The 27671-nt window shown below is 36.9% G+C and overlaps 1 protein-coding gene and 1 pseudogene across 1 annotated transcript; one reads left to right on the top strand and one right to left on the bottom strand.

The window, feature by feature from the left end:
- Nucleotides 1–425: 425 nt before the first annotated feature.
- Nucleotides 426–4220, top strand: LOC110152176 (bromodomain-containing protein 7-like; annotated as a pseudogene).
- Nucleotides 4221–14063: 9843 nt separating this feature from the next.
- LOC110152177 (olfactory receptor 13C4-like) lies at nucleotides 14064–15120 on the bottom strand. The gene is given in 2 exon segments (XM_020915734.2): nucleotides 14064–15057; nucleotides 15059–15120. Coding segments are annotated over 2 exon segments (1056 nt in total).
- Between the last annotated feature and the right edge of the window lie 12551 nt (nucleotides 15121–27671).

Below are 27671 nucleotides of genomic sequence, written 5' to 3'. Positions count from 1 at the left end.
GTTTGGGTGGACTCCGGGAGTTGGTGATGGACAGGGAGGCCTGGCTTGTCGTGGGTCATGCGGTCGCAAAGAGTCGGACATGACTGAGCGACTGAAGTAAACTGAACTGAATCCAAATTATGAAATAAATAGTGAGAGTAGACTGTAATCAAAGCTATTAGAAAATGAATTAGAATATGAGAAATAAAATACCTCACCTGATGGAAACTTCTGCCCCTTAAACTCAAAGAAAGAAAAAAAAAGAGGCAAATTAAATTGTAAAACAATACAAGTTGATACCAATATCCTCAAATAAGCATTAGAGAGAAATACTTAAAATCAGAAATTCAAAAGTTAAAAGGAAATTTATCAAGGAATGTATCAGGAGGAAATGAAAATTGTTTGAACTCAGGAAGTAATAAGTAAAAGACAAAGCCACCTTAGAAATGAAGACTAAAATAAAAGTAGCCAAGGTAAAATAAATTAGAATGAGATTTAAATAGGGCACTGAAGAAAGGGAAGCGATCAACAAAATAAAAATAAGATCAAGAAAATATATCCAATGAACCACAGGTAAAGAAGAAATACTGTGTCTTTTATAAATAAAATTTGAGTCTCTAAAATGGAAATAAAACAAGAAAATAAAATTAATATTTAAAAATTAACTCCAGAAAAGCTTTTCTGAACTGTGGTGTTGGAGAAGACTCTTGAGAGTCTTCTGACAGTGTTTACTAGGTGTTGAGAAAAATAAGCTCAGTGTAATCTACTCTGACATGTATAGTAAAGCTACTGTACTGGAGTTTAAAGATAAATACAAAAATCTTCAAATCTTTAAAACAAAATAGTTAACATCTTATAGGGGCAAAGAATTAGCCCAACATTAGACTGTCTGAAAAAGATCAGACAGTGGAGATGCATTTTCAAAACACTCAAGAATGAAAATGCATACCAAGAAACTTATATCTAGTCATGCTGTCCTTCAAATATCAATACTATTGAAAAATAGTTTTAAACATATAAGACCCAAGGAATGCTATACTCATAATCCCCTTTTGGAATCGATGGTAGGATAATCTTCATTCAAACAAAAGATGAATGGGGAAAGTTGGGCAAAATGATAAGCAATGAGCATTTAAATATTTAGTTATAGATTTAAGAATAAAATACAGTGATAATGAAGATGCAGAATAATATATGAATATCATATTTTTTTAAAGTGAAAAATTATACAATCAGAAAACCTAAGAGGGAACATCTGTTTGTTTGTTTTTCATTTATTTTTATTAGTTGGAGGCTAATTACTTTACAATATTGTAGTGGTTTTTGTCACACACTGACATGAATCAGCCATGGATTTACATGTATTCCCCATCCCAATCCCCCCTCCCACCTCCCTCTCCACCTGATTCCTCTGGGTCTTCCCAGTACACCAGGCCCAAGCACTTGTCACATGCATCCAGCCTTTGACAGTAGATTAACTAGGGCTGTGCATGCGACCCCACCATGAACTTTTAGAAAACCAGATAAAGTAGCTAAAAAAATATTGTTTAGATATTGAACAAGCAAGGCAGTACAATGACCTCTGGAAGAAGAGACTAGGATTAAAGGCAATTAGTGATTACTTTTTAGACTCCAATTTATGGAGGAGGACCCCAAACAGATCACAGTGGTCTCATTAAACTGAGCAAAGTCAGAAAAGAGTTCAAGGGGCTGAAGCAGCTGCTTCACAGGGCAGAGTTCTGGAGATGTCTCTTTAGTCAAACAAGAAGAAGTAGAACAGATGCCCCTTCTGAGGCTCTGAATCAACTGATGAGACAACTGCAGAGAAAAGACCCAAGTGCTTTCTTTTCATTTCCTGTGACTGCTTTTATTGCCCCTGGGTACATCATGATCATTAAACATCAAATTATTTTAGTACCATGAAAGAAAGATCAAGAACAGAGATTACCAGTCCATAGAAAAACTAAAGGCTAACTTCAAAACAATGTGTACTAATGATATGATTTACAACAAACCAGAGACCATTTATTATAAAGCTGCAAAGACGCCATTGCACTCAGGGATGAAAGTTCTTAGCCAGGAAAGACTTCAGAGCCTGAAGCAGGGCACAGACTTCATTTCAAACTTGCAAAAAAGTCAAAAGCAGAAAGATAGAAACTTGGCAGAGTGTGGAGGACAGCGCTCCTGGCTGAGAGAGAGGTAAGACTCTGGAGACACTGAGGTACAGGCTTCAAGAGAATTGAAAGAGACACATGTACCCCAGTGCTCACTGCAGCACTGTTTACAACAGCTAGCAAAGGAAGCAACCTAGATGTCTATACAGACGAATGGATAAGGAAGTTGTGATACATATACACAATGGACTATTACTCAGAATGCATAAAAGAATGCATTTGACTCAGTTCTAATGAGGTAGATAAAACTGGAACCTATTATACAGAGTGAAGCAGGTCAGAACGAGAAACACCAATACAGTATATTAACACATATCTATGGAATTTAGAAAGATGGTAATGACAGCCCTATATGCAAGACAGCAAAAGAGACACAGATGTAAAGAACAGACTTTTGGACTATATGGGAGAAGGCAAGGGTCGGATGATTTGAGAGAATAGCATTGAAACATGTATATTACCATATGTAAAACAGATGAACAGTGCAAGTTCGATGCATGAAGCGGAGCACTCAAAGCCGATGCTCTGGGACAACCCTGAGGGATGGGTGGGAGGGAGGTGGGGGAGGAATCATACCTGTGGCTGATTCATGTCGATGGTTGGCAAAAACCACCACAATATTTTAAAGTAATTATCCTCCAATTAAAATAAATTAATTTTTTAAAAAGAGTCCCAATAAGAAAAATAAAAACAAAGATGCACTTGAAGATAAATTTAAAAGCAATAATATGAGAAAGACAGATTGACCACATTGTCACAGAATTTGGAGGAAAGCTGACCAGGTGGCTTGTTAATAGTCAGTGTGAATTTGAAAGGATGAAATCAGATGGAAGCAACAACACTGGGACTTCTCTATCCTGTGGATCCTATTGTAGGAGAACCAGGCTATGGCCGTGTGAAACTGGGGATGACAACTGGAAGCCTTCAGCCTGGAATGAATACTTTTCAGGGATTCAGAGAAGATAAAATTAACAAAGTAAGTCCAGTGTTATACTTGAATTATGGACCCTACAGCCTTATGTGCCACATTATGACTCCACATTTGCAAATATCAGCAAGGATGATTCTGATTTAATCTATTCAACCTATGGGCAAGACTCTATCTCTAGAGTGATTTCAGCATCCATGAATTTTTTGGTCACATGCCAAGATTATCCATATCTTATGGCAGATAGTTTATTTACTATTTTAACAACAGGAAGACATTCTAGAAACTTGCAAGATTGAAATAAATTAGCCATGGATTTACATGTATTCCCCATCCCAGTCCCCCCTCCCACCTCCCTCTCCACCCCATCCCTCTGGGTCTTCCCAGTGCACCAGGCCTGAGCACTTGTCTCATGCATCCAACCTGGGCTGGTGATCTGTTTCACCCTAGATATACATGTTTCAATGCTGTTCTCTTGAAACATCCCACCCTCGCCTTCTCCCACAGAGTCCACAAGTCTGTTCTATACATCTGAGTATGACAAAAACCACTGCAATGTTGTAAAGTAATTAGCCTCCAACTAGTAAAAATAAATGAAAAAAAAAAGAAACTTGCAAGAGTTGGACACATCATCTCCCGAGGATGAACACCAGACTAGGACACTTGGCATAGTAAAAGAAATGAAGATTACAGAAGTTGAACCAATAGGGTGTGTAGACTTCAATAATCAAGACAGGCTTACAGCACTGAAAGCAGGAACAAACTTTGGAGCTCCAGTTGAAGATTTTGACTCTGAAGAAGGTGAAGTGTTCCAGTGAAAACTTGGTGAGACCACCAAACTGCTCAGAGAGCTCCAGGAAGCCCAGAATCAGAGTCTGAGCACCAGACTCTGTCCCAAAATGGTCTCTCTTGGGTCCCTTGTGCAGAGAAATACATCTCGCTGAACAAGTGACAAAAAACTTTAAAGAACTTGCACTGCAAGTAACTCCAGGTGACATGGTAAGCGTATATGGAGTCCAAAAGGTAATGGGGATTTCCATCCCCTCCTTGGTCATTGAAACAGCTTTGTAGATTTAACACAAGATTTTGAAGAACCTAAGAAGACTGATGTTACTGGGTGTGCACCTGATGGGTTTTGAAGCTAATACTGGTATTTAATTATACCTTATGTAAATATTTTTTCATTCTTCACTTTGAAATGCTTTCCAGATGATATTAAATACTTGTAAATTGTGTTTTTAATTAAACTTTGGAGCAATTAATTTTAATGTTCCATGGACTGGACTTCTACTAGGTAATAAAGCTGAACCTGGGACTATGAGCTGGTATTGTACATATCATCTAAGTTATTCCTTTACCTTTCCCTGGGCTGAATCTGAGGATGAAGTGACAGAGAAAAGCTTGGAAAATAAAACAGCCTTTTTCACAGTCTTTCATTAAAAGAAGGCCTTCCCTCCAGAAAATAACTTCTGGAAATGTGTATTATAGAAAACACAGCAACAGAACTATTCAAAATGAAGCATAAAGAAAAAGAGACTGAAAAAATAATGAACAGAGTTTCAGTGACACATGGAAAATTTCAAGCAGTTCAACATACATATAACTGACATCTCAGTAGCTGAGAGGAGAGTAGGAGAACTCAAATAGTGCCAAGAAATAATGGCCAAAATTTTTCCAAATTTGAGGAAGCCCACAGATGCAAGAAGCTCACCATACCACAAACAGTATAAACACCACACACACACACACACACACACACAAATACAAACATATAAATAGCTATACCACATCGCAGTTAAATTGGTGAAAATTAGCACTAAAAAAAAAATCTTTAAAATAGCTAAATAAGAGAAATGTTATAGCTAGAGGATAAAATAAAGATGGCATACATCACAGTAGAAGTAATGCAACCCAGAGGAATGCAGTTGTCCTTAATGTGTTGAAGGAAAACTAAATCTCTTAATCCACTTCTATGTACAGCAAAATTATTCTTTAAAAAATGAAAGTGAAATAAGAAAGTTTTTGGACAAAAGCTGAAAGGAATTCTATAAGCAAACGAAACAAAATTTTTCTTCCAGTGGATAGAAAATAGCATCATATGACAGCACAAAAGAATGAAGAGTGTTGAAAGTGGTCAATATGTAGGTAAAAAAAAAAATACTTTTTTCTCATGATTTTTTATTTATTTAATGTCAACATTTTAAAGCAAAAGTGTTGAGGGTTTATCTAAGCCACACCATTGTACTGATGATTTGGGTTCCATTTCATCACGTAGCCTGTAGGGACCTTAAGCTGACACTAGCCCACCTTCATGCAAGTACGTGCCCTAAATAACAGCACATGAGTGTGTCCCAAGTCGTTCAGTTGTGTCTGACTGTTTGCAAACCTATGGACCATAGCCCACCAGGCTTCTCTGCCAAACGGATTCTTCATGCAAGAATACTAGAGTGGGTTGCCATGCCCTTCTCCAAGGGATCTTCCGGACCTAGGAATTTAACCTAGAGGCAGTGATCAAGACCATCCCTAAGAAAAGAAAATGCAAAAGGCAAAATGGCTGTCTGAGGAGGCCTTACAAGTAGCTGTGAAAAGAAGAGAAGTGAAAGGCAAAGGAGAAAAGGAAAGATATACCCATTTGAATGCAGAGTTCCAAAGAATAGCAAGGAGAGATAAGAAAGCCTTCCTAAGTGATCAATGCAAAGAAACAGAAGAAAACAATAGAATGGGAAAGACTAGAGATCTCTTCAAGAAAATTAGAGATACCAAGGGAACATTTCATGCAAAGATTGGCCTCAATAAAGGACAGAAATGGTATGGACCTAACAGAAGCAGAAGATATTAAGAAGAGGTGGCAAGAATACACAGAACTATGCAAAAACAGATCTTCATGATCCAGATAATCACAATGGTGTGATCACTCACCTAGAGCCAAACATCCTGGAATGTGAAGTCAAGTGGGCCTTAGGAAGAAGAATCACTACAAACGGAGTTTGTGGAGGTGATAGAGTTCCTGTTGAGCTATTTCAAATCCTAAAAGATGATGCTGTGAAAGTGCTGCACTCAATATGCCAGCAAATTTGGAAAACTCATCAGAAGCCACAGGACTGGAAATGGTCAGTTTTAATTCCAATCCTAAAGAAAGGCAATGCCAAAGAATGCTCAAATACTGCACAAATGTACTCATCCCACACACTAGCAAAGTAATGCTCAAAATTCTCCAAGCCAGGCTTCAGCAATATGTGAACTGTGAAACTTCCAGATGTTCAAGCTGGATTTAGAAAATACAGAGGAACCAGAGATCAAATTGCCAACATCCGTTTGATCATTGAAAAGCAAGAGAGTTCCAGAAAAACATCTACTTCTGTTTTATTGACTATGTGCCAAAGCCTTGACTATGTGGATCACAACAAACTGTGGAAAATTCTTCAAGAGATGGGAATACCAGACCACCTCACCTGTATCCTGAGAAATCTGTATGTGGCTCAAGAAGCAACAGTTAGAACTAGACATGGAACAACAGACTGGTTCCAAATTGGAAAAGGAGTATATCAAGGCTATATATTCTCACCCTGCTTATTTAACTGATATGCAGAGTATATCATGAGAAATGCTGGACTGGATGAAGAACAAGCTGGAATCAAGATTGCCAGGAGAAATATCAATAACCTCAGATATGCAGATGACACCACTCTTATGGCAGAAAGTAAAGAACTAAAGAGCCTCTTGATGAAAGTGTAAGAGGAGAGTGAAAAAGTTAGTTTAAATCTCAAAATTCAGAAAACTAAGATCATGGCATCTGGTTCCAACACTTTATGGCAAATAGATGGGGAAACAGTGGAAATAGTGACAGACTTTATTTTTTTGTGCTCCAAAATCACTGCAGATGATAACTTCAGCCATGAAATTAAAAGACTCTTACTCCTTGGAAGGAAAGTTATGACCAGCCAGAGACATTACTTTGCCAATAAAGGTCCGTCTAGTCAAAGCTTTGTTTTTTCCAGTAGGCATGTATGGATGTGAGAGTTGGACTATAAATAAAACTGAGCACCAAAGAATTGATGCTTTTGAACTATAGTGTTGGAGAGGACTCTTGAGTGTCCCTTGGACAGCAAGGAGATCCAACCAGTCCATCTTAAAGGAAATCAGTCATGAATATTCATTGGAAGGACTGATGATGAGGCTGAAACTCTAATACTTTGGCCACCTGATGTGAAGAACTGACTCATTTGAAAAGATCCTGATTCTGGGAAAGATTGAGGGCAGGAGGAGAAGGGGAAGACAGAGGATGAGGTGGTTGGATGGCATCACTGACTCAATGCACATGAGTTTCAGTAAACTCCTGGAGTTGGTGATGGGACAGGGAGGCCTGGCATGCTGCTGTCCATGGAGTCGCAAAGAGTCAGACCCGACTGAGCGACTGAACTGAACTGAACTCAGGTCTCCTGCATTGACAGGCAGGTTCTTTACTGCTAGTGTGACCTGGGAAGCCCAAATAATTGCATATAACATTACAAACAAATTAAAGTTTCTGGTATGATTTCCCTAACAGCCCTTGTGATTAGTAATTTCTCCTCTCTCCCAGCACTTCCCCTTTGAATGACCCTTGAATAAGACCTTCCTGGGCCTTACCAAAATCCATCTCTTGGTTTAAATTGATCAATCCAGGCTTTGCATGAAAACCTGAAAGGACTACACCCATGGACCCTAAAAACACATGTACCTGGGTCCCAGTGAAACAGATCAGGATCCTATGGTCATTGCCCTGCCATGTCCTCAGCCTGTCTTTAGTCTGTGGAAAACCTTTAGCCAAAGAATAAGCTTAATCATAGAAGTGAGAACATACAGAAACAAAAGAAAACATTCAAAGGAGATCAAATATCATAATGCAGTCATTAAGCACAGTCAAAGACCTTTATTTCCTTCTCAAGGGCTGTAGATAACATTCTGAGCCGTGTCCTATGAGCTGTCGCACAGATACTGAAAGCCCCACCCGGTGGAAGAAGTCAACTGCGTGGGACCAGACAGTACCCACAACATAAGCTACCACAATTCCAATAACTGGCCTGAAAGAAATGGAAACAAACTGACTCTGGAACTGAAGATTAACTGTACCTGAAACAATCAAGATGACAATGGTCAGAAAACCAAAAACCAATTTCAATATGACTTTCATGGCTGCCTGTATTGTTTCTGCACAAGGTCCCCTCCCTCTGTCTATAAAAGCTCTTGTCCACTGTCTCTAAGTGGGCTTTGGACAGACTTTTGCCTTCCTCCAACCCACCCCTAGCCCTAACCCTCCATTGCTGACATCCAAAATAAAGCAACCTTTCCTTTCCACCAACCTGGCCTCTTTAGTGGCTTTTGAGCCTTGAGCAGCCTAACCCCATTTTTGATAACACTATTTCTTTGTCTACACTCTGTCTTGACCTCCCTATGTGGCTCCTCAAGGCATCTTGGGCATGACCTCCAGGACCTGTGAGTAGGAAAATTCTCTATTTCCATTTATCTTGTGGTCTTTTGTTGAATCATGGTTCATCATTTGTCACTGTGTTCCATTTAACAAGTGTTAATTTGACAAAGTCATAACAAAAAGTGATAACAAAAAATTATGGGGCATTTTTATCCTTTTCCTCTACATCATGTTTCTGTTTTCACTTCAATCTTTAGTATATTTATTATATTTATGATAGTCCACTTAAATTCCTTGTTCTTTAATTCTACTATCTACAATTTCTCAGTCTCCTTCTAGTGACTGAATTTCTCTAGGCTATATTAGTGAGCTCCTTTGTATAATGTGAATTTTTTACTGGATGCCAGATATCATGAAATTTACCTTGTTGAGTGCTGGGTTTTGTCACAGTCTTTCAAAGAATGTTAGAATGTTTCACTTTGTTCTGGTAGGCAGTTTAATCACTTGTAGATTAAATTCATCTTTTCTAGACTTTTAAAAACAACTATAAAGGCAAATCTAACATAATTTTTATTATAAGGATACTTCAATTACAACAGATACATCAGATACAACAAGTTATGACCCTTCTGGCGCTCCGATGAATATGCGGTATTCAAAGACATGGTCTCTCTACTCTGACTGAAAGGAAATAAAAATGGCTGTCAACTGACTGGATGAGGTCTACCCCCATTACAAAGATAATCTGTTCTGTGTGTGTGTATGCTCAGTCACTCAGCTATGTCCAACTCTTTGTGACCCCATGAACTGTTGCCCATCAGGTTCCTCTGTTCATGGAACTTGACAGGCAAGAATACTGGAATGAATTGCCATTTCCTACACTAGGGGATCTTCCCAACCCAGGGATTGAAAATGCACCTAAATCTGTTCTACTCAAAGTCTACTGATTTAAGTTCAATAATATCTAAAAACTACCTTCACAGCAACATCTAGACCAATGCTTGACCAAATAAGAGCATACCACAACCCCAAACTGACACACAATATTAACCATCACTGGGTAGCAACAGGGAGTTTCCTGATAGTTAGATAACAGGTATATATTTCAATTGTGGTGGTGGTTACAAGAATCTATACATAAGATAAAATTGTATAGAACTACACACACACATATGAATATATGGGAAAATGGTAATAATATGTTTTGTAGTGTAGCTAAGAGTATTGAACTAATGTCAATTTTGTGATTGTGATATTGTAATACTATAATATAAGGTATCACAATTAGGGGAAGTGGAGTGAAGTATACATGATATATACTATTTTTACAATTTTCTATGAGTCTACAATTATCACCAAGTAAAAATTTGAAATTCATATAATTGTCAGGGTCCATGAAGTATTATACTTTTTAAAATTTTTCAACAATTTAAAAATCATTCCTAGATCATAGATCACACAAATACAGGTGGTAAGTCAAGGCTCAGAGTCATTGTTTTGCTGACTGCCAAATTAAACAGTATTTTTTCTTCATGTCAACAATTATATTCTGTTTATGGTAAAAACAAAAAATATATTTAGGGGTTAAGAGACATAGTATATGTACCTCATTCTCAAACAGTTCTCTATATATGTATTTATACTCTTACATATATACATATATATATAAATATATGAAGAAATGATAAGGCAAATGTGGTAAGATGTAATATCTGTAGATTCTCAGTGAAAGCTTAAAGAAAATTCTCTCTGTGATTTTTGCAACCTTTCTATAAGTCTGAATTATTTCAAAATACAAAATTATTACACTCACATATGTATCCAATATTTACTTAAAAATCTAGAGAAAGGAACTGAGTGGGTTTAGATATCAAAGTAACAATGAACTAACAATTTTTTAAACTGAGTGATTAGTGCATGAAGTTTCATTATATATAGCTTCATTTTTATTTTTTGAAAATTTCCAAAATTCAAAGTTTATAATCTATGTATACACACACATGCACACACAAGCCAGAGCCACAAACATTTGAGGAAACATTTACAGTAACATTGACAGCAGGTAATATGATTTCTGGGGGAGGGCTATAGTTTAAAAAGAGAAACTAAAAAATCATATCACCTGCTATGGTAATTTGTCTAGAATTTATTCTATGAAACCTAATGAGTTGTATACACATTAAAAAATTTTTTCACAATAGCAACTCCAAGTGCATATGGTGCATCAAAATAAATCAACAGTAAAATGATTAATTTTATGCATTCAAGTTAATAACACAAGTAATAAAAATGTTAGTGGTGGTCACCTGTAGGAAGCATCAACATTGCTAACAATATTTTCCTTATTCTCTTTCATTTTTAAAAAATTTATAAAATATCTATTATTTTATCACAAGAGGTGTGCGTACATGTTGTCACTTCAGTCATGTCTGACTCTTTGCGCCCCTATGGACTGTAGCCTGCTGGAATCTTTGTCGGGATTCTCCAGGCAAGAATACAGGAATGAGTTGCCATGCCTTCCTCCAGGGATATCACAAGATAATACACATACAATTTTTTTGAGACTTCTAAATTTCTTGGGAGGGCAGATTAGTTTTAAAACTGTCAATTTTTCAGGCATTCATCAATATGAGCAGAACTTGTCAAAATTGAAGCAACATAGCACCAACTTTTGATACAGCAATGGAAAGAATAATTTTAATCAATTTTTATAAATAAAGCATTCAGTTTGATATAAAAATGTGTTTGACATGCTAGCACCCTTTGCTTTGTTGGGGAAAAAAATAAGATGCTAAGGAATCGGCTGGGACAACAGAAGCAGGACCATGTACATACAGACATGTGTTAAAACCTTGGTAGCATAGGTCAAACTTTGCTAAGAATCAAACTGCAACAGACTGAAATGTAGGGCTCATCCCAGTGGATTTCACTTCACCTGCAAGGCTTGCTACATACCTGTCTAAATAGAACCAAAAGCAGCACCCATTGTGATACAAGCCAGAGGAGAAGAACCCACAGTTAGAGATTTGCTACAGTGACAACCCTCCAACCCAGAGGGGACAGAAGACAGGCAGCAGGATTTCAGGACCAGATCACACACATCAAAAATATGGATTTACCCAAGGACATAGATTGGCCGGGAGTACAGCTCTCAGTTAGGATGTCTGGGGTCATACTGTGGTTCTTTTTTTTTTCCCCCATTTATTTTTATTAGTTGGAGGCTAATTACTTTACAATATTGTAGTGGTTTTTGCCATACATTGACATGAATCAGCCATGGATTTACATGTGTTCCCCATCCTGAACCCCCCTCCCACCTCCCTCTCCATCCCATCTCTCTGGGTCATCCCAGTGCACCAGCCCTGAGCACTTGTCTCATGCATCCAACCTGGACTGGCGATCTGTTTCACCATAGATAATATACATGTTTCAATGCTGTTCTCTCAGATCATCCCACCCTCGTCTTCTCCTATAGAGTCCAAAATCTGTTCTGTACATCTGTGTCTCTTTTTCTGTTTTGCATATAGGGTTATTGTTACCATCTTTCTAAATTCCATATATATGTGTTAGTATACTGTAATGGTCTTTATCTTTCTGGCTTATTTCACTCTGTATAATGGGCTCCAGTTTTATCCATCTCATTAGAACTGATTCAAATGTATTATTTTTAATGGCTGAGTAATATTCCATTGCATATATGTACCACTGCTTCCTTATCCATTCGTCTGCTGATGGACATCTAGGTTGCTTCCATGTCCTGGCTATTATAAACAGTGCTGTGATGAACATTCGGGTGCACGTCTCTTTCAGATCTGGTTTCCTTGGTGTGTATGCCCAGAAGTGGGATTGCTGGGTCATATGGCAGTTCTATTTCCAGTTTTTTAAGGAATCTCCACACTGTTCTCCATAGTGGCTGTACTAGTTTGCATTCCCACCAACAGTGTAAGAGGGTTCCCTTTTCTCCACACCCTCTCCAGCATTTATTGCTTGTAGACTTTTGGATAGCAGCCATTCTGACGGGCGTGTAATGGTACCTCATTGAGGTTTTGATTCATACTATGGTTCTAATACCAATAAGAAAGAGAAAATTTAGGTAGTACCATAAGGCTGAAACCAACTGTCACAAAGACTGGTGGTGTGGACCAATGACAAGCTGTACTCAGCTATTGCAAAAGAATCTATGGAAAGTTAAAAAAAAAAGAAAGAAAGAAAGAACAACAAACTCAAAAGCCTGTAATAGGTTTATTGAGAAATATCAATTCATTGGTGTATAAAATGAAATGAATTTCTCTTCTCAGTCACAAATTTCAGTCTTTCACAACTGAACAAAATATTTCAGGCAAACTAAAAAGTTTCTGGTTATTTTCAGCCCCAAGATACCCATCCTACAGCCCTCTGCTAGGGTAGCTCCCCTCTTAGTCTATACCCTAGAGAAAAAAGGCACAGCAATCCTCCATTCATCAAACCAGATGTCAGTTCTTCTTTGCAGGCACCCAAAACCTCAACAGGTTTAGCAGAATCATCTTACTGGGCTTGGGTAAGAACAGTCTTTCCATTCTTTCAGAGGAACAGTAGTGAAACACCTCTCACCATTCACTGAGCACTTCTCATGTTATAAGTCTTCTTTGATTCTATCTTCTCTTTTCTTGAAGTTCACATTGTATAATGTAGATAAGAACAGTGGTGGTTGATACTAATAGGAAGACAAGGGGAAGGTGTCTGCCTCTAACAACTGACAGCTTTTTTAAAAAAGTGCAAGTTGGTGCCATTCATCTTAAATTTGGAGTCTCTACTTCAATTCTTAAATTCTGAGTCAACAGAAAAAGTCAAGCTCAATGTCCTCTACAAAGGAAATTACTATGTATTGACACTATGCTGGGTGCTTTGTACAACTTACTGAATCTTTATAATAAAACTGAGAGCAATATTTAATTACTCCCTTGCTTTAAAATAAGGGAGCTGCATTTTAGAAAAATGAGTAACTTTACCAACATTAAGTGATTTGTGATGGAGAAGAATTTATATTCCAGACTTGCTATTTTCAAAGAGTATGTGTGATATTTTTCACTGTACTTCCAATACTTTGGCAAACTGATGTGAAGAGCTGACTCATTGGAAAACACCCTGATGCTGGGAGAGATTGAGGGCAGGAGGAGAAGGGGGCAACAGAGGATGAGACGGTTGGATGGCATCACCAATTCAATGGACATGAGTTTGAGCAAACTCTGGGAGATAGTGAAGGACAGCAGGAAGCCTGGTGTACTGCAGTCCATGGGGTTACAAAGAGTCAGACATGACTTAGCGACTGAATAACAACAACTACACAGTACACACACACACAAAAATTCATTTCAGATATCACCAGGGATAAGTTTCTAAAGTAATTAACTGTCTTTGTGAAATGTGGATCAGAACCTATTGGAATCTGAGTTTATAGAAGACTACTGAACTCAGGGATGGTAGCTAAGCTGACAAAGAAGGAAAATCTCTATGCATAACTTTGGTTTCCCCAAAGAAAGTCATCAGTGATTGCCTACTAATGCCATGTCTTGTCTTGATACACTAAAACCACTTTTCACTTTGATCTTAATTGGTTAACAGATTTCTGATTCAGTAAATATTTCACAGCAGCTTTTACATCCTTATTTCTCAAGCTATAGATTATAGGATTTAGCATTGGGGTCACCACCCCATAAAACATGGAAACAAGTGCTTCTCTAGCTTGCAAATTATCTTGTCCAAGGAGGTCCTGAGACTTGGGTTTGGCATACATGAAGAAAATGGTACCATAAAATATGATCACCACAGTCAGATGTGCTGAGCAGGTAGAAAAGGCCTTGCGTCTCCCTGTGGCTGAGTTCATTCTCAAGATGGTATAGAGGATAAGCATATAGGAGAAAAAAATGACCAGAAGGGGTAGAACCAAGAAAGCCATATTTGACATTGCTAAAGTAACAATATTGAGGGATATATCAGCACAAGCTAGCTTGAGAACAGCCAGTATTTCACATAAGAAATGATTAATAATATTATTACCACAGAAAGGCAATCGCATGGCAAGAGATGTTTGCACAATTGAGTTGATTCCGCCAGAGAGCCATGACACAGAAGCCATCAGGACACACACCACCCTGCTCATGATGACAGGGTATCTCAGAGGGTTACAGATGGCCACATAGCGGTCAAAAGCCATCATGCAAAGGAGGAAACACTCTGTTGACCCCATTGCAAATCCTAAGAACATCTGCACTGCACATCCAGAGAAGGAAATGTTCCTTTTTTTTGAGATTAAGCTCACCAAAGTTGAGGGAACAGAGGAGGACGTATAGCAGATATCCAGAAAAGAAAGGTTTCCCAGAAAGAAGTACATGGGGGTGTGAAGACGGGAATCAAATATGCCTGCTATGATCAGAACACCGTTGCCAATTAGAACCACTAGATACATAACTAGAATTACAGCAAAGAGAATAATCTCAAGTTTTGGGTAACCAGAGAGTCCCAGAAGAATGAATTCATTCACAAATGTCTTATTTATCCTATCCATGCCCTAGCTTTCAAGATGTCAGAAAAGTACCAACATAAAATATTTTCACTGCCAAGTAACAAATATAACAAATTTCTTGAATAGACATTATTCTAGTGTGTTTTCTTCAAAACCCTGTCATTCAGTTATCTTCAAGAATGTCTTTGCCAAGAACACAGCGATAACTGAGAAATTGAGAATTTCAGTGCCCTGTGTCTAATGTTTGAAGTGGCTTCCTTAGTAGCTCAGCTGGTTTCCTGCAATACAGGAAACCCAGGTTGGAAACTTGGGTTGTAAAGATCCCTTGGAGGAAGCCATGGCAACCCACTCCAGTATCTACCTAGGATCAGAAGCAAATTCAGAAGCAACCTTCCCCACTGTTGAAGACACTATAGATTGAGTTTTATAAAAGCCCTAGAATATTTCAGATGATAAATCTGACTTCATTAAATCAGTCTCGGTGAGAGAGTGGTGGGGAAGACAAAAGACCACAAAGACTGGAATTTTGATCCAGTATTTAACAGAAGTGTTGAAAATCTTAAAGCAAGTGTGATTTTATGCATATTTGTTTGTCTGCCTGACACCTTAGTTCTCTATTCAGTCTGCTAAATTTATGTCTTTCTATAGGGCAGACATTTGATTGTAGTAAACTGAGTCACACACATAGCAATTTAACATTTGTTCCAACATCACGTTTGTTGTTGATCTCGTAGTCTCAGGCTGCTCTTACTATATTATTACTTCCCATTACAAGACTAGTGTGTAAACTAGTTCTGCAAGAATACAATGGAGATCTCTGAAGAAAAATAGTCTCTTCATTTGCTTCATTCAATGACATCAGAATTATTCTTGATAATTTATGTATTTAAGTGAACCTGAGAAAATAGTAATAATGCCTAAATATGTAACTGCATGTATGTGTGTAGCACTTTATTTTAAAAAATCAGTCTTCTCATTATCTCTATTTTCTTTCAAATGTGAAAGACAAAATGTGGCCAAAGTAATCCAGCCTATAAGTAAAGAATGGAGCTTGAAGCGCAGATATTTACCTGTGAAGTCTAGAATTCTGTGGGCTACAACACCAAAAGTTATTATATCAAGTTTTCCCACCAAGTACTACCCAGAATTGTTGGCCTTGGTAGATTAATGAGAAATCAATTATTTCAGTCTTTGCTAAATTCTTCATATGTATATAAACTTCCTGGATATTTTGTTAAAATGTAGATTTTCTTTTGCCAAGGCTGATGCACAGCCTGTGACTCTGCATTTCTAATACACTCCCAAAGTGTGTCAAATAATAAATCACAGCTGTATTTGGTCCTAATAATTAATTAGAGGCTGCACTGCTTCATGCTGTTCATATTTTAAGTCCATATTTAATATGAATTTTAATTACGGAATGAAAGGGTATATTTTTATGATATTCAAGACTTACCCTTACACTGATAAATTATTTCCAACTCCTAGAAGAACCTGTTAATTTCTTCTTAGTATTTATGTCAGCATTCTGAACTAAGGTCAGGTTCAACAAACAATGTCAGATTCCACAGATCTGAAAGAGTAAATATTTGTCATGCAACAGTTGCTGTAATTATTCCCCATTCCCAAAGCAATTTAAAGTTGGAATGAGAGATCTGTTGAATGCAGAAACTTCTGGTGCGTTAGGGACATTGTCCCACAGACACAATTAAGAACAATGTCAGGAATATGATGTGGCTAAACTAAAGCTCAAAAATGAAATAACATTCTCCCACCTGTGTAACTTTTTGAAATAGGGGCAAATGTTCACCAAACTAACTTAATGAAATGTGACAGCTTTTTAGTTAAAAATTTATTTACAAAGCAAAGTTAATTTAAATTAAGTTCCTAATTGAAACAACCAAAATGATAGACTTGAAAATGATCTAGATATTAGGAATGAAATAAAATAGACATTTTCTGTGAATTAATAGCATTGTCACTTTTTTAACTTACTTTCATTTTTTAGATAAGTTAATTTCATGCAGGATATCAATACCAACCTATTTTGAAATGAAAATAAATATACATAAGGAATAAAATCAATAAATTTATAGGATAAAAGTGAATTCATATGTTCAAGGCCAGAAAGAAATTTTAAAAGACCAGAATGGAAAGTTTGAGTCATGAATTCAGATAGCACATTGTTGAATTAGAGTGACTCAGAAAGTCTATTAAGCTACATTATATAATAGATCAGAGCTTTTTCATCAGCATACACCTTATATTGCTCTCTATGATTTTATATGTGCTTTTATTTATACATTTCTTTTTAAACTTTTGTCTACTTCTTTCAGTATAAGTTAATCACGCTCCTCTGTATTTTAATTTCGACTCCTCAGCACATTAATTTCCTCAATCCTTAAAAAGTCACCTATCTTCTCCTATAAATTGATTCTTCTAATATTTCCTTCCCAACTCAAAACTATATTTTTGATTTGTCCCAAAAAATGCACATGCTCTTGTAAAATATGTATTAAAATTTGTACATAAACTTCATTGTGCTATAAATCACAACACTGCTTAGTTTTTCAACAATTTCAGGGATCTATTTATATTTCTATACAGACCTCTAGTTTATTTGCTCCTCACTTATGTTATGAATAACTGTTCCATAATGAATACTCACATGTGATATTAACAGAACCATTCCTCTGATAATGTATGTCAAAGTTGCTGTCAAACTGCTTTTGCCACAAACAATACAAGGATGAATATCCTCACGCTTATCCCCTTATAGTTCTGGTCAAGAACTTACCTGAGACATCTCCCCCAGGACTGTATCATTGGGTCGTGCCCAATTTTAATCTAGCCAGAGAGTTTTCCAGTATATCAATGTACCTGTATGTGTGCTAAGTCGCTTCAGTCTTGTCTGACACTGTGTGACCCCAAGGACTATGGCTTGCCAGGGTCCTCTGTTCATGGGATTTTCCAGGCAAGAACTTTGGAGTGGCTTGCCATTTCCTTCTCCAGGGGATCTTTCTGACCCAGGGATCAAACCCGGTCTCATGCATTGCAGGCAGATTCTTTACCATCTGAGCCACCAGGGAAGCCCATATAATGTACACTCCCATCAGAATTCTACCTCCCCACATGTTTGCCAACATTTGATATTTCCTTTCCAAAGAAAATAAATACTTTATGACTATTTTAATGATAATTTTTCTGATTTGGAGCATTACTGAGCATTTTTCAGATTTTCTCAATGTTAGAATCTCTCAAAGTCAACCATTTAGGAAAACCCTTCAGTGAGTCACTGATTCGTATCCTTTGACCAATTTTCTATTAGTTTAAGACTTCATGTTTTAAAACTTTTTTCTTCTATTATAAGTTTCCAAGATTTTCTATATTGTTTCATTAAATAATGTTTTTTACATGCAAATTGTTAATATATCTGGTCTCCAGTTGTATAAATGATAATCCAAGGATCAAATTTTTTTTCATATATGAAAACATTTTCCTAACATGGCCTACTAAGCTGTCCCCATTCCTTAAGATAACAGTTTTATGATATGCCAAATATAAACAAGTGTCTATATCTGAGATATCTTTTCTTTTCTACTGGACTATTTAAATGTCCTTGAAACATTATCAGAATATTTTAATTACTGTGGCTTTGTTGTGTTCTTCAAATATGGATTTCCCCTTACTTTCCTTTTATGAAACTATGTGAAATTTGTATAAAATTATTCCTTACTATAAAGTTTAGAACAGGTAATAATATTCCTCAAAATAATTCATTTAAAATTTTGAATGCATTTAATTGAATGTATAATTTTGGGGAAAATGACAGCCTTATGTTTTTATCCCATCTATCTATTAACATATTTTACTTTTTGAATTACTCATATTTTGTTATGGTGTTTATTTTAAATTTAAATGGTTTCTATAAAGGTCCTGTACATGCTTTGTTAGGATAAAACTCAGATGTTTTATAATTTGTTACTTTTATTATATTTATTTCTATTACATATGCTAATTATTTATTGCTAATGTAAAGAGAACTATTTTTCCATTTATTTTATATCCAAACTTCTTACTAATTTTTAAAATCAGGTCTTAAAAATTTTTTCATCTCTTTTTTTTTACTTCTGCCTTTTTTTGATCTTAAGATTTTGACCAGGACTACCAAGCTGATATCAAATATTAACTGTGAGAGTAGGCATCCTTATGTTAATACCAATCTTAATGAGAATATAGAAACTGTATGAATTAATTATTAGTGAATAGTACTTTCCTACAGACTTTGGAATACAGTTTCCTTTCAAGATTAGGAAATTATCTCCTATTTGTGAACTTCAAATATTTTATATAAAAATTATTATTAATGATCTTCACCAAATTTACGCCCTGCATATATTGAAATAGTTGCTTTTGATTTTCTTTATTGATATCATGATTACTGGTGACATTTACCAAATATTTAAGGAAGGATAATACATATGTTATGTGATAATAGTCCTTACTTCCTTGGATTGCTATGAATACAAGAAATTACAAATATATCTGGCCTAAAGTAATCAATATATCAATTACTATTTTATAATTGTTGTTATGAAAATTATTTAAACTGCAGATTTATTAACATTAATTGTTATTTACTGCATTGGTAGTTTTCAAACTATGCCCCTTGGAATTCTATAAAAACCAAATTGAAGCAGCAAGAGTGAATAAGATACTAAACGAACACTGCTTCTTCCTTCCTTTCAGACCAGTGTAACTTCAACCACAGAAACTCGTTTTTGTTTGTTCTGTATGTTTTGCTTCTTATAAATTTTATTTGTGAAAAAATGAGTTACCTGTCACTAGTTTAGTTAAACGTATGGATTTTGAATAATATATTATTATACATGTATATATAATAATAATATATTTACCTTTAAATTGTTCATTTATTTACTTGTGTCCACTAACACATAATGCTCTCTTACATGGTAAGAACTTATTTATTACCCTACAATATCTCAAAGACCTAGACTAGAATATGAAATGTCACAGATGCTCAATAAATACTTTTAGTAAATAAATAAACCACATCATATATAAACATAGAAATGTATATCTGTCATATATGAAGTAGCAATAGCTCTTCAAGAAGATATCTGACTCAATATAACATTTTATAAGTGAACTATATTGGCATTTTTTCATTTGAACTCCCTTCATAAATCACTACTTTTTATTTTGATGTAATGTATATCATAATGTAGAAAAGTGATTTTATTATTAGTTACCATAACTCTTTTGGATTTGTTACATAATGGGGTTAGTTGAAAGAGTCCCTTAGTAATGGACCCTAATTTTTAACCCAATTAGATAGAAGTGATATGGTGGCAGAGAATTCCTCTTGGACTTTGAGAAGAGACTAGGTCAAAATGAGGATTTCTTTCTTACCCAGTATTAGACCAACAGCTCTTAAGTGGCAGGAGAACTAAGCAGAACTGGGAACTGACAATAATGTCAATAAGAGGATAAAAAGCGGCAAAAGAGGATCAAACTGTTCAGTGAACTGACCAGCTGCAGGGTTTGGGGCGCTGGAGGATAAGACAAGAATAGCCCCAGACTGAGATAATCTCTATTGTCTGAAGAGTGCAGCCACTGCAGCAGTGCCAGTGGGAGAAATGGAAGCCTCATGGCCCTTGAAGGAATTGAATCAGATATATCAATAGAGGAAAGCACTATTTTTCTTCTAGCCCTTTGAGAAGTCGATGAGAGTTGAAATATAGAAGACATGTCTAAAGTAAAACACTATTGTGATTTAGTCACTAAGTCATGTCCAACTCTTTCGTGACCCCAGGGGCTGTAGCCTGCAAGGGTCTTCTGTCCATGGGACTTGCCAGGCCAGAATACTGGAGTGGGTTGCCATTTCCTTCTCGACAGGATCTTCCTAACCCAGGAATCAAAGTCACGTCTAGTATCCTGCTTTGGCAGGTGATTCTTTACCACTGAGCCACCAGTGAAGGCCAAAAGACTATCACATCTAAATCGTAAAAGTAAGCCCTTAATATCTTACTTTCTTCCTAACAAGTAATTATTATTTCTTCACATGATTAAATAAGTTCATTTATTCAGTGTTAAATAGTATTTAGGATGTCCTAAGGAGAAGGAAATGGCAAGTCACTCCAGTATTCTTGCCTGGAGAATCCTGTGGACGGAGGAGCCTGGTGGGCTGCCATCTATGGGGTCGCAGAGTTGGACACAACTGAAGCAACTTAGCAGCAGCACCAGGAGGGTGTCCTAAATGTCCAATAAATATTGGTGATTTTGTATTGTTAATGCTCTATAATGCTCTTTCACTTTTGGTAGGTAAGCAGTCCTGCTAAGTATCTTTAAAAACAATAATATATGCAATTCTGTGCTTGAGAAATATAGTAAATCAGATGGAGCATAAGCAATAGATTTGGTTAGACTGTCACTTCCATACATAACTAAATAACAGGTATGGGGAAAGACATTTGTATTTCCTCTATAGTTCGTTCCTTGTGTCTAAAATGTAGATTATAAAAAACCTCTTCAGTATGCTCTAAAATGACATATAGTAATTATCATATGTCCATATGAGAGGAAAACATTGAGTAGTTCACCAAATACTAAAATATATGTGAGAAGGGATAAACTTAGGACTTTGAGATAAAGAAACAAAATTAATGATAAGGGATCAATCCAAGAGGAAGACATAACAATTGTAAATATCTAAGCACCCCACATAGGAGCACCTCAATACATAAGACAAACACTAAAAGACATAAAAGGAGAAATTGGAAGTTGCCGGGAGCCAACGCACAAGACCCTACCCCTAAAAAGGCCATAGGGGAGAAAACCTGATGGGCAAGGCGGATCAGGTTTTCAGGGGTTTTCGAAAAGGCCAGCTCACGAGATCCCACCCATGACAAGGTCACGAGGAGAAAGCCTGACAGGCAAGGCAGATCAGGTTTTCAGGGATTTCGAAAAGCTGCCCCCGGCTCTCACCTTAAAGATGATATCTGTCTTTCTGATGCCTGCCTCAATGGACTCTGACACAGGCAGGAAGGCCTTCCCCGATCTCTTCCCAAATGAGAATCAATTTAGAACTTTAATCAATAAGTTTCCCAGGTGGTGGTATTTTATGAGATTATTCAGGGTGAAAGGAGTGTTTTAATTTCAAACTCCTTTGCTGGTAGTTTGTTAGCCAAATGCATTTATGCCCTTGGTACTAGTATGCATGATTGCTTATAATATCCTAATCATAAAATAGCATAAAGAACCTGATTATATAAAAGCCCTAATAGACATAGAGCCTTTTTAAGGGGTAAAGGAGTCCTATTAGAAAACATAAGAAAAATTATTCTATGGGTGGTTATTGGGTTGAGATTTGCTTGCTGTGTTTTGCTTGCTGTGTTTTTGCTTTTAATGTGCTAAGGTTGTGTTATAGAAACCATTGTTAATATAGTTAAAGATCTAGAGAAATAAGAACTTAGTCCTAGTGTAGTAACAATGAGATGGTTGTTAATTGTCAGCCAGGAGTGCTAGGTAGAGGCTGCCTCACCGAAGTCACAGAGTCAGTGTGGGGTAACTTCTTAGATAAACTCAACTGACAACTTTTGCAGAAGGATTAATTTTTGTATTAACAAGAATATAATTCTACTCTGTACTATTTCCCTATGAGACCTTTCAGTTAAGGTCACAATAAAAACAGAAAATAGGCTTGTATTCACCTGACCTGCATAAAATGTTAATAGGCCCCAAGGCCAGAAGATAATGTACAAGACCCTCATAAACAAAGAAGTATGCAGAAAACACCCTGGTTTCCTGAAGGACAAGCTGACATAATGTTAAACTATCTTCCCCTTAGAAATGTACTAACTTAGGGTATAAAAGCCATGGTAAAAAATAAAGCATTGCCAGACTCTGCCAGACTTTGCACCCCCCGTCTGGTCATTCTCTCTCTCTCTCTCTCTCTCTCTCTCTCTCTCTCTCTCTCTCTCTCTCTCTCTCTCTCTCTCTCTCCCCCTCTCAGACTTGGCCCTATCAAGGCTAGTCTCACGTGTCTTCTCTCTCTCTCGCCGACGCCGTTCATCCTGAGGGTACCCCCTGGATCCTGCCGAGGTTGGACCCCGGCAGGAAGTAACACAATAATAATGGGAGACTTTAACACCTCATTCAAATCAATGGACAGATCATCGAAACAGAAAATTAATAAGGAAACACAAGTCTTAAATGATACATTAGATGATATGGATCTCATTGATATCTTCAGGACATTCTGAGAGGGTAACAGGCAGGAAGGCCAGGAGGTCTCCAAATGGAGGAAAGAGGCTGCAAGTGCCAGACATTTTTATCTCTTTTAAGCAGCAGGAGGAAAAACCAGCAATATGTTTTTCCTTTTCTATACAAATTTAAAAGGAGGTTTCTCTTAACTTGCAGTGTTGCCATGACACCTGGTCTCACCTAAAGCTAACTACTCTCAAACTTTGAGTTAACCAATACATTTTTTTTTTCTTATGGAAATGTTGTCTTAAACTATGTTAATGTACCCCAGACTTTATCTTCAAGTTGGTTCTGCCAAACGGCCTAACTTATTTACTCAGGTATTGTTCCCCTAATCTATGTAAACGGAACTATTTGTTGGTATTCCGCCCTTCTACAAGATTCAAGTCAATTGTTTTATGGCCAGGGATGAATTATCTGGTGCCATTCTAAATTTTATGACATTCCTTTCTTTTCATTAAGACTGTGAGTGACTATATAACATATAGCTAAAGACTAGGAGGGGGGTACTCTTTTGCCCCCTTCTGATGCCTATGTCAGAAGCTTTCTCTATCTCATTTATACTTTAATAAAACTTTATTACACAAAAGCTCTGAGCTATCCAGCCTCGTCTCTGGCCCCAGATTGAATTCGTCTCCTCCAGAGGCCAAGAATCCCGCGTCTTATGGTTCAGCAACAGCCTTTCAATTCCATCCAAATGCAGAAGAATAAACCTTTTTCTCAAGTGCACATGGAACATTCTCCAAGATAGAGCACATCTTGGGTCACAAATCAAATCTCAGTAAATTTAAGAAAACTGAAATCATATCAAGCATCTTCTCTGACCACAATGCTATGAGACTAGATATCAATTACAAGGAAAAAAAAATAAGAAACACAAACACATGGAGATTAAGTAATATGTTTCCAAGTAAACAACAGGTTACTGAACAAAATCAAAAGGGAAATAAAAAATTTCTAGAAGCAAATGACAATGAAAACACAACTCAAAACCTATGGGATGCAGCAAAAGCAGTCCCAAGAGGGAAGTTTATAGCAATACAATCCTACTTCAAGAAACAAGAAAAACATCAAATAGGCAGCCTAACTTTACACCTAAAACAACTGGGAAAAAGAAGAAAAAAAAAACCTGAAATTACTGCAAAGAAAGAAATCATAAAGATCCAAGCTGAAATAAATTAAAAACAAATGAAAGAAACAATAGTCAAGATTAATAAAACTAAAACCTGTTCCTTTGAGAAGATAAACAGAATTGACAAAATTTAGCCAGACTCATCAAGAAATAAAAAGAGAGAAGAATCAAATCAACAAAATCAGAAATGAAAAAGGAGAGGCTGCAAAAGACAATGCAGAGATACACAGGATTATAAGAGACTATTATGAGCAACTATATGGCAATAAAATGGATAACCTGGAAGAAATGGACAGATACTTAGAAAAGTTCAATCTTCCAAGACTGAACCAGGAAGAAATAGAAATTATGAACAACTCAATTACAAGCACTGAAATTGAAGCTGTGATCAAAAATCTCCCAAAAAACAAAATCCCAGAACAGCTTCACAGGAGAATTCTAGCCAACATTTAGAGAAGAGCTAATGGCTATCCTTCTAAAACTTTCAAAAAATTGCAGAGGCAGGAACACTTCCAAACTCATTCTAGAAGGCCACCATCACCCTGATACCAAAACCTGACAAAGACAACACAAAAAGAGAAAACTACAGGCCAATAGCTAGTAGAAGTGATGGAATTCCAGCTGAGCTATTTCAAATCCTGAAAGATGATGCTGTTAAAGTGCTGCACTCAATATGCCAGCAAATTTGGGAAACAGCAGTGGCCACAGCAATGGAAAAAGTCAGTTTTCATTTCAATCTCAAAGAAAGGCAATGCCAAAAAATGTTCAAACTACCACACAAATGAGTTCATCTCACACATTAGCAAAGTAATGCTAAAATTCTCTAAGCCAAGCTTCAATAGTATGTGAACCGAGAACTTCCAGATGTTCAAGTTGGATTCAGAAAAGACATAGGAGCCAGAGATCAAATTGCCAACATTCTTTGGATCATTGAAAAAGCAAGAGAATTCCAGAAAAACACCTACTTCTGCTTTTTTGACTACACCAAACCCTTTGACTGTGGTATCACAAGAAACTGTGAAAATTCTTCAAGAGATGGGAATACCAGACCACCTTACCTGCCTCCTGAGAAATCTGTATGCCTGTCAAGAAGCAACAGTTAGAACTGGACATGGAATAACAGACTGGTTCCAAATTGGGAAAGGAGTATGTCAAGGCTATATATTCTCACCTTGCTTATTTAATTTATATGTAGAGTATATCATGTTAAATGCTGGGTTTAATAAAGCACAAGCTGGAATCAAGTTTGCTGGGAGAAATATCAATAACCTCAGATATGCAGATGACACCACCTTTATGGCAGAAAGCAAAGAACTAAAGAGCCTCTTGATGAAAGTGAAAGAGGAGAGTGAAAAAGTTAGCTTAATACTCAACAGTCACAATACTAAGATTATGGTATCCAGTCCCATATCTTCATGGCAAATAGATGGGGAAACAATGAAAACACGGACAGACTTTATTTTGGGGGACTCCAAAATCAATGAACCTGATGACTGCAGCCATGAAATCAAAACATGCTTGTTCCTTGGAAGAAAAGCTATGACCAACCTAGGCAGCATATTAAAAAGCAGAGACATTACTTTACCAACAAAGGTCCGCATAGTCAAAGCTATGGTTTTTCCAGTAGTCATGTATGGATGTGAGATTTGGACTATAAAGCAAGCTGAGTGCCAAAGAATTAATGCTTTTGAACTGTGGTATTGGAGAAGACTCTTGAAAGTCCCTTGGACTGCAAGGAGATCCAACAAGTAAATCCTAAAGGGAATCAGTTATTGCAAGGATTGATGCTGAACCTGAAACTCTAATACTTTGGAAACTTGATGCAAAGAACTGACTCATTGGAAAAGACCCTGATGCTAGGAAAGACAGAGGATGAGATAGTTGAATGGCGTCACCAACTTGATAGATATGTGTTTGAGCAAGCTTTAGGAGCTGGTGATGGACAGGGGTGCCTGGCATGCTACAGTCCATGGGTCTGTAAAGAGTCGGACATGACTGAGAGACTGAACTGTAATGAACTGATCTTGTAAATACATTTAATCTTCATAAAAATGTGATTTTATACATGATTTTATACAACAGAAAACATAGAATCCAAAAAGTTATACAAATTGCCCTCAGTCACACAGCTAGGAAGTGTCACTGGGTGGGTACTAGAGCACAATTAAACAGACTCCAAACTCCATACACTTCTCATCACCCTATCATATAGATCAAGTTTTTGAATGTTGAAAGAACTTCCTACCCATCTCTGTAGAAAATGGAGAAAGAACAGTTTCCAACTCTATATGACCTCTAAGTCTGTATTATACAGTAATTCCAAAGGACAATAGACCTGGGAAGACATCACTTTTTTCCTACTTGTTTTTTCATAGCCTGGTGATCTGCCTCTGGAATAGAAAACACAGTTTGATATTTATACCTGAGAGGGAACTACATCTCAGAGGACATCATTAAAAGTTGGCTGACCTTCTTTCTGATATCAAGGTACAAATAGGTTACACAGGGATGGGATCCCATGTGCTTGCAACAACCCAAACTCAAGCTTGTTAAAGTAAACTTGTAACTTTTTAACAATAATACTCTTCCCCTCCTCATGTTTTCTGGAGGGAATCTGGGACTATTTCTAAGAGATTCATTTCTTCTCCTTGGTCACAACTAAACAGTAAAGAAAATAATATATGAGATCATCATGTGGACAACTTTATTTTTTTTTCCATTTATTTTTATTAGTTGGAGGCCAATTACCTTACAACATTGTAGTGGTTTTTGTCATACATTGACATGAATCAGCCATGGATTTACATGTATTCCCCATCCCGATCCCCCCTCCTACCTCCCTCTCCACCCGATCCCTCTGGGTCTTACTAGTGCACCAGGCCCGAGCACTTGTCTCATGCATCCAACCTGGGCTGGTGATCTATTTCACCATAGATAATATACATGTTTTGATGCTGTTCTCTCAGATCATCTCACCCTCGCCTTCTCCCACAGAGTCCAAAAGTCTGTTCTGTACATCTGTGTCTCTTTTTCTGTTTTGTATATAGGGTTATTGTTACCATCTTTCTAAACTCCGTATATATGCATTAGTATACTGTATTGGTCTTAATCTCTCTGGCTTACTTCACTCTGTATAATGGGCTCCAGTTTCATCCATCTCATTAGAACTGATTCAAATGAATTCTTTTTAATGGCTGAGTAATATTCCATGGTGTATATGTACCACAGCTTCCTCATCCATTCGTCTGCTGATGGACATCTAG

Source organism: Odocoileus virginianus, chromosome 31 (assembly GCF_023699985.2).
Source record: "Odocoileus virginianus isolate 20LAN1187 ecotype Illinois chromosome 31, Ovbor_1.2, whole genome shotgun sequence".
Lineage (NCBI taxonomy): Eukaryota > Metazoa > Chordata > Mammalia > Artiodactyla > Cervidae > Odocoileus > Odocoileus virginianus.
Note: the sequence above shows the minus strand (reverse complement) of the source record. Positions and strands in the feature narration are given on the sequence as shown.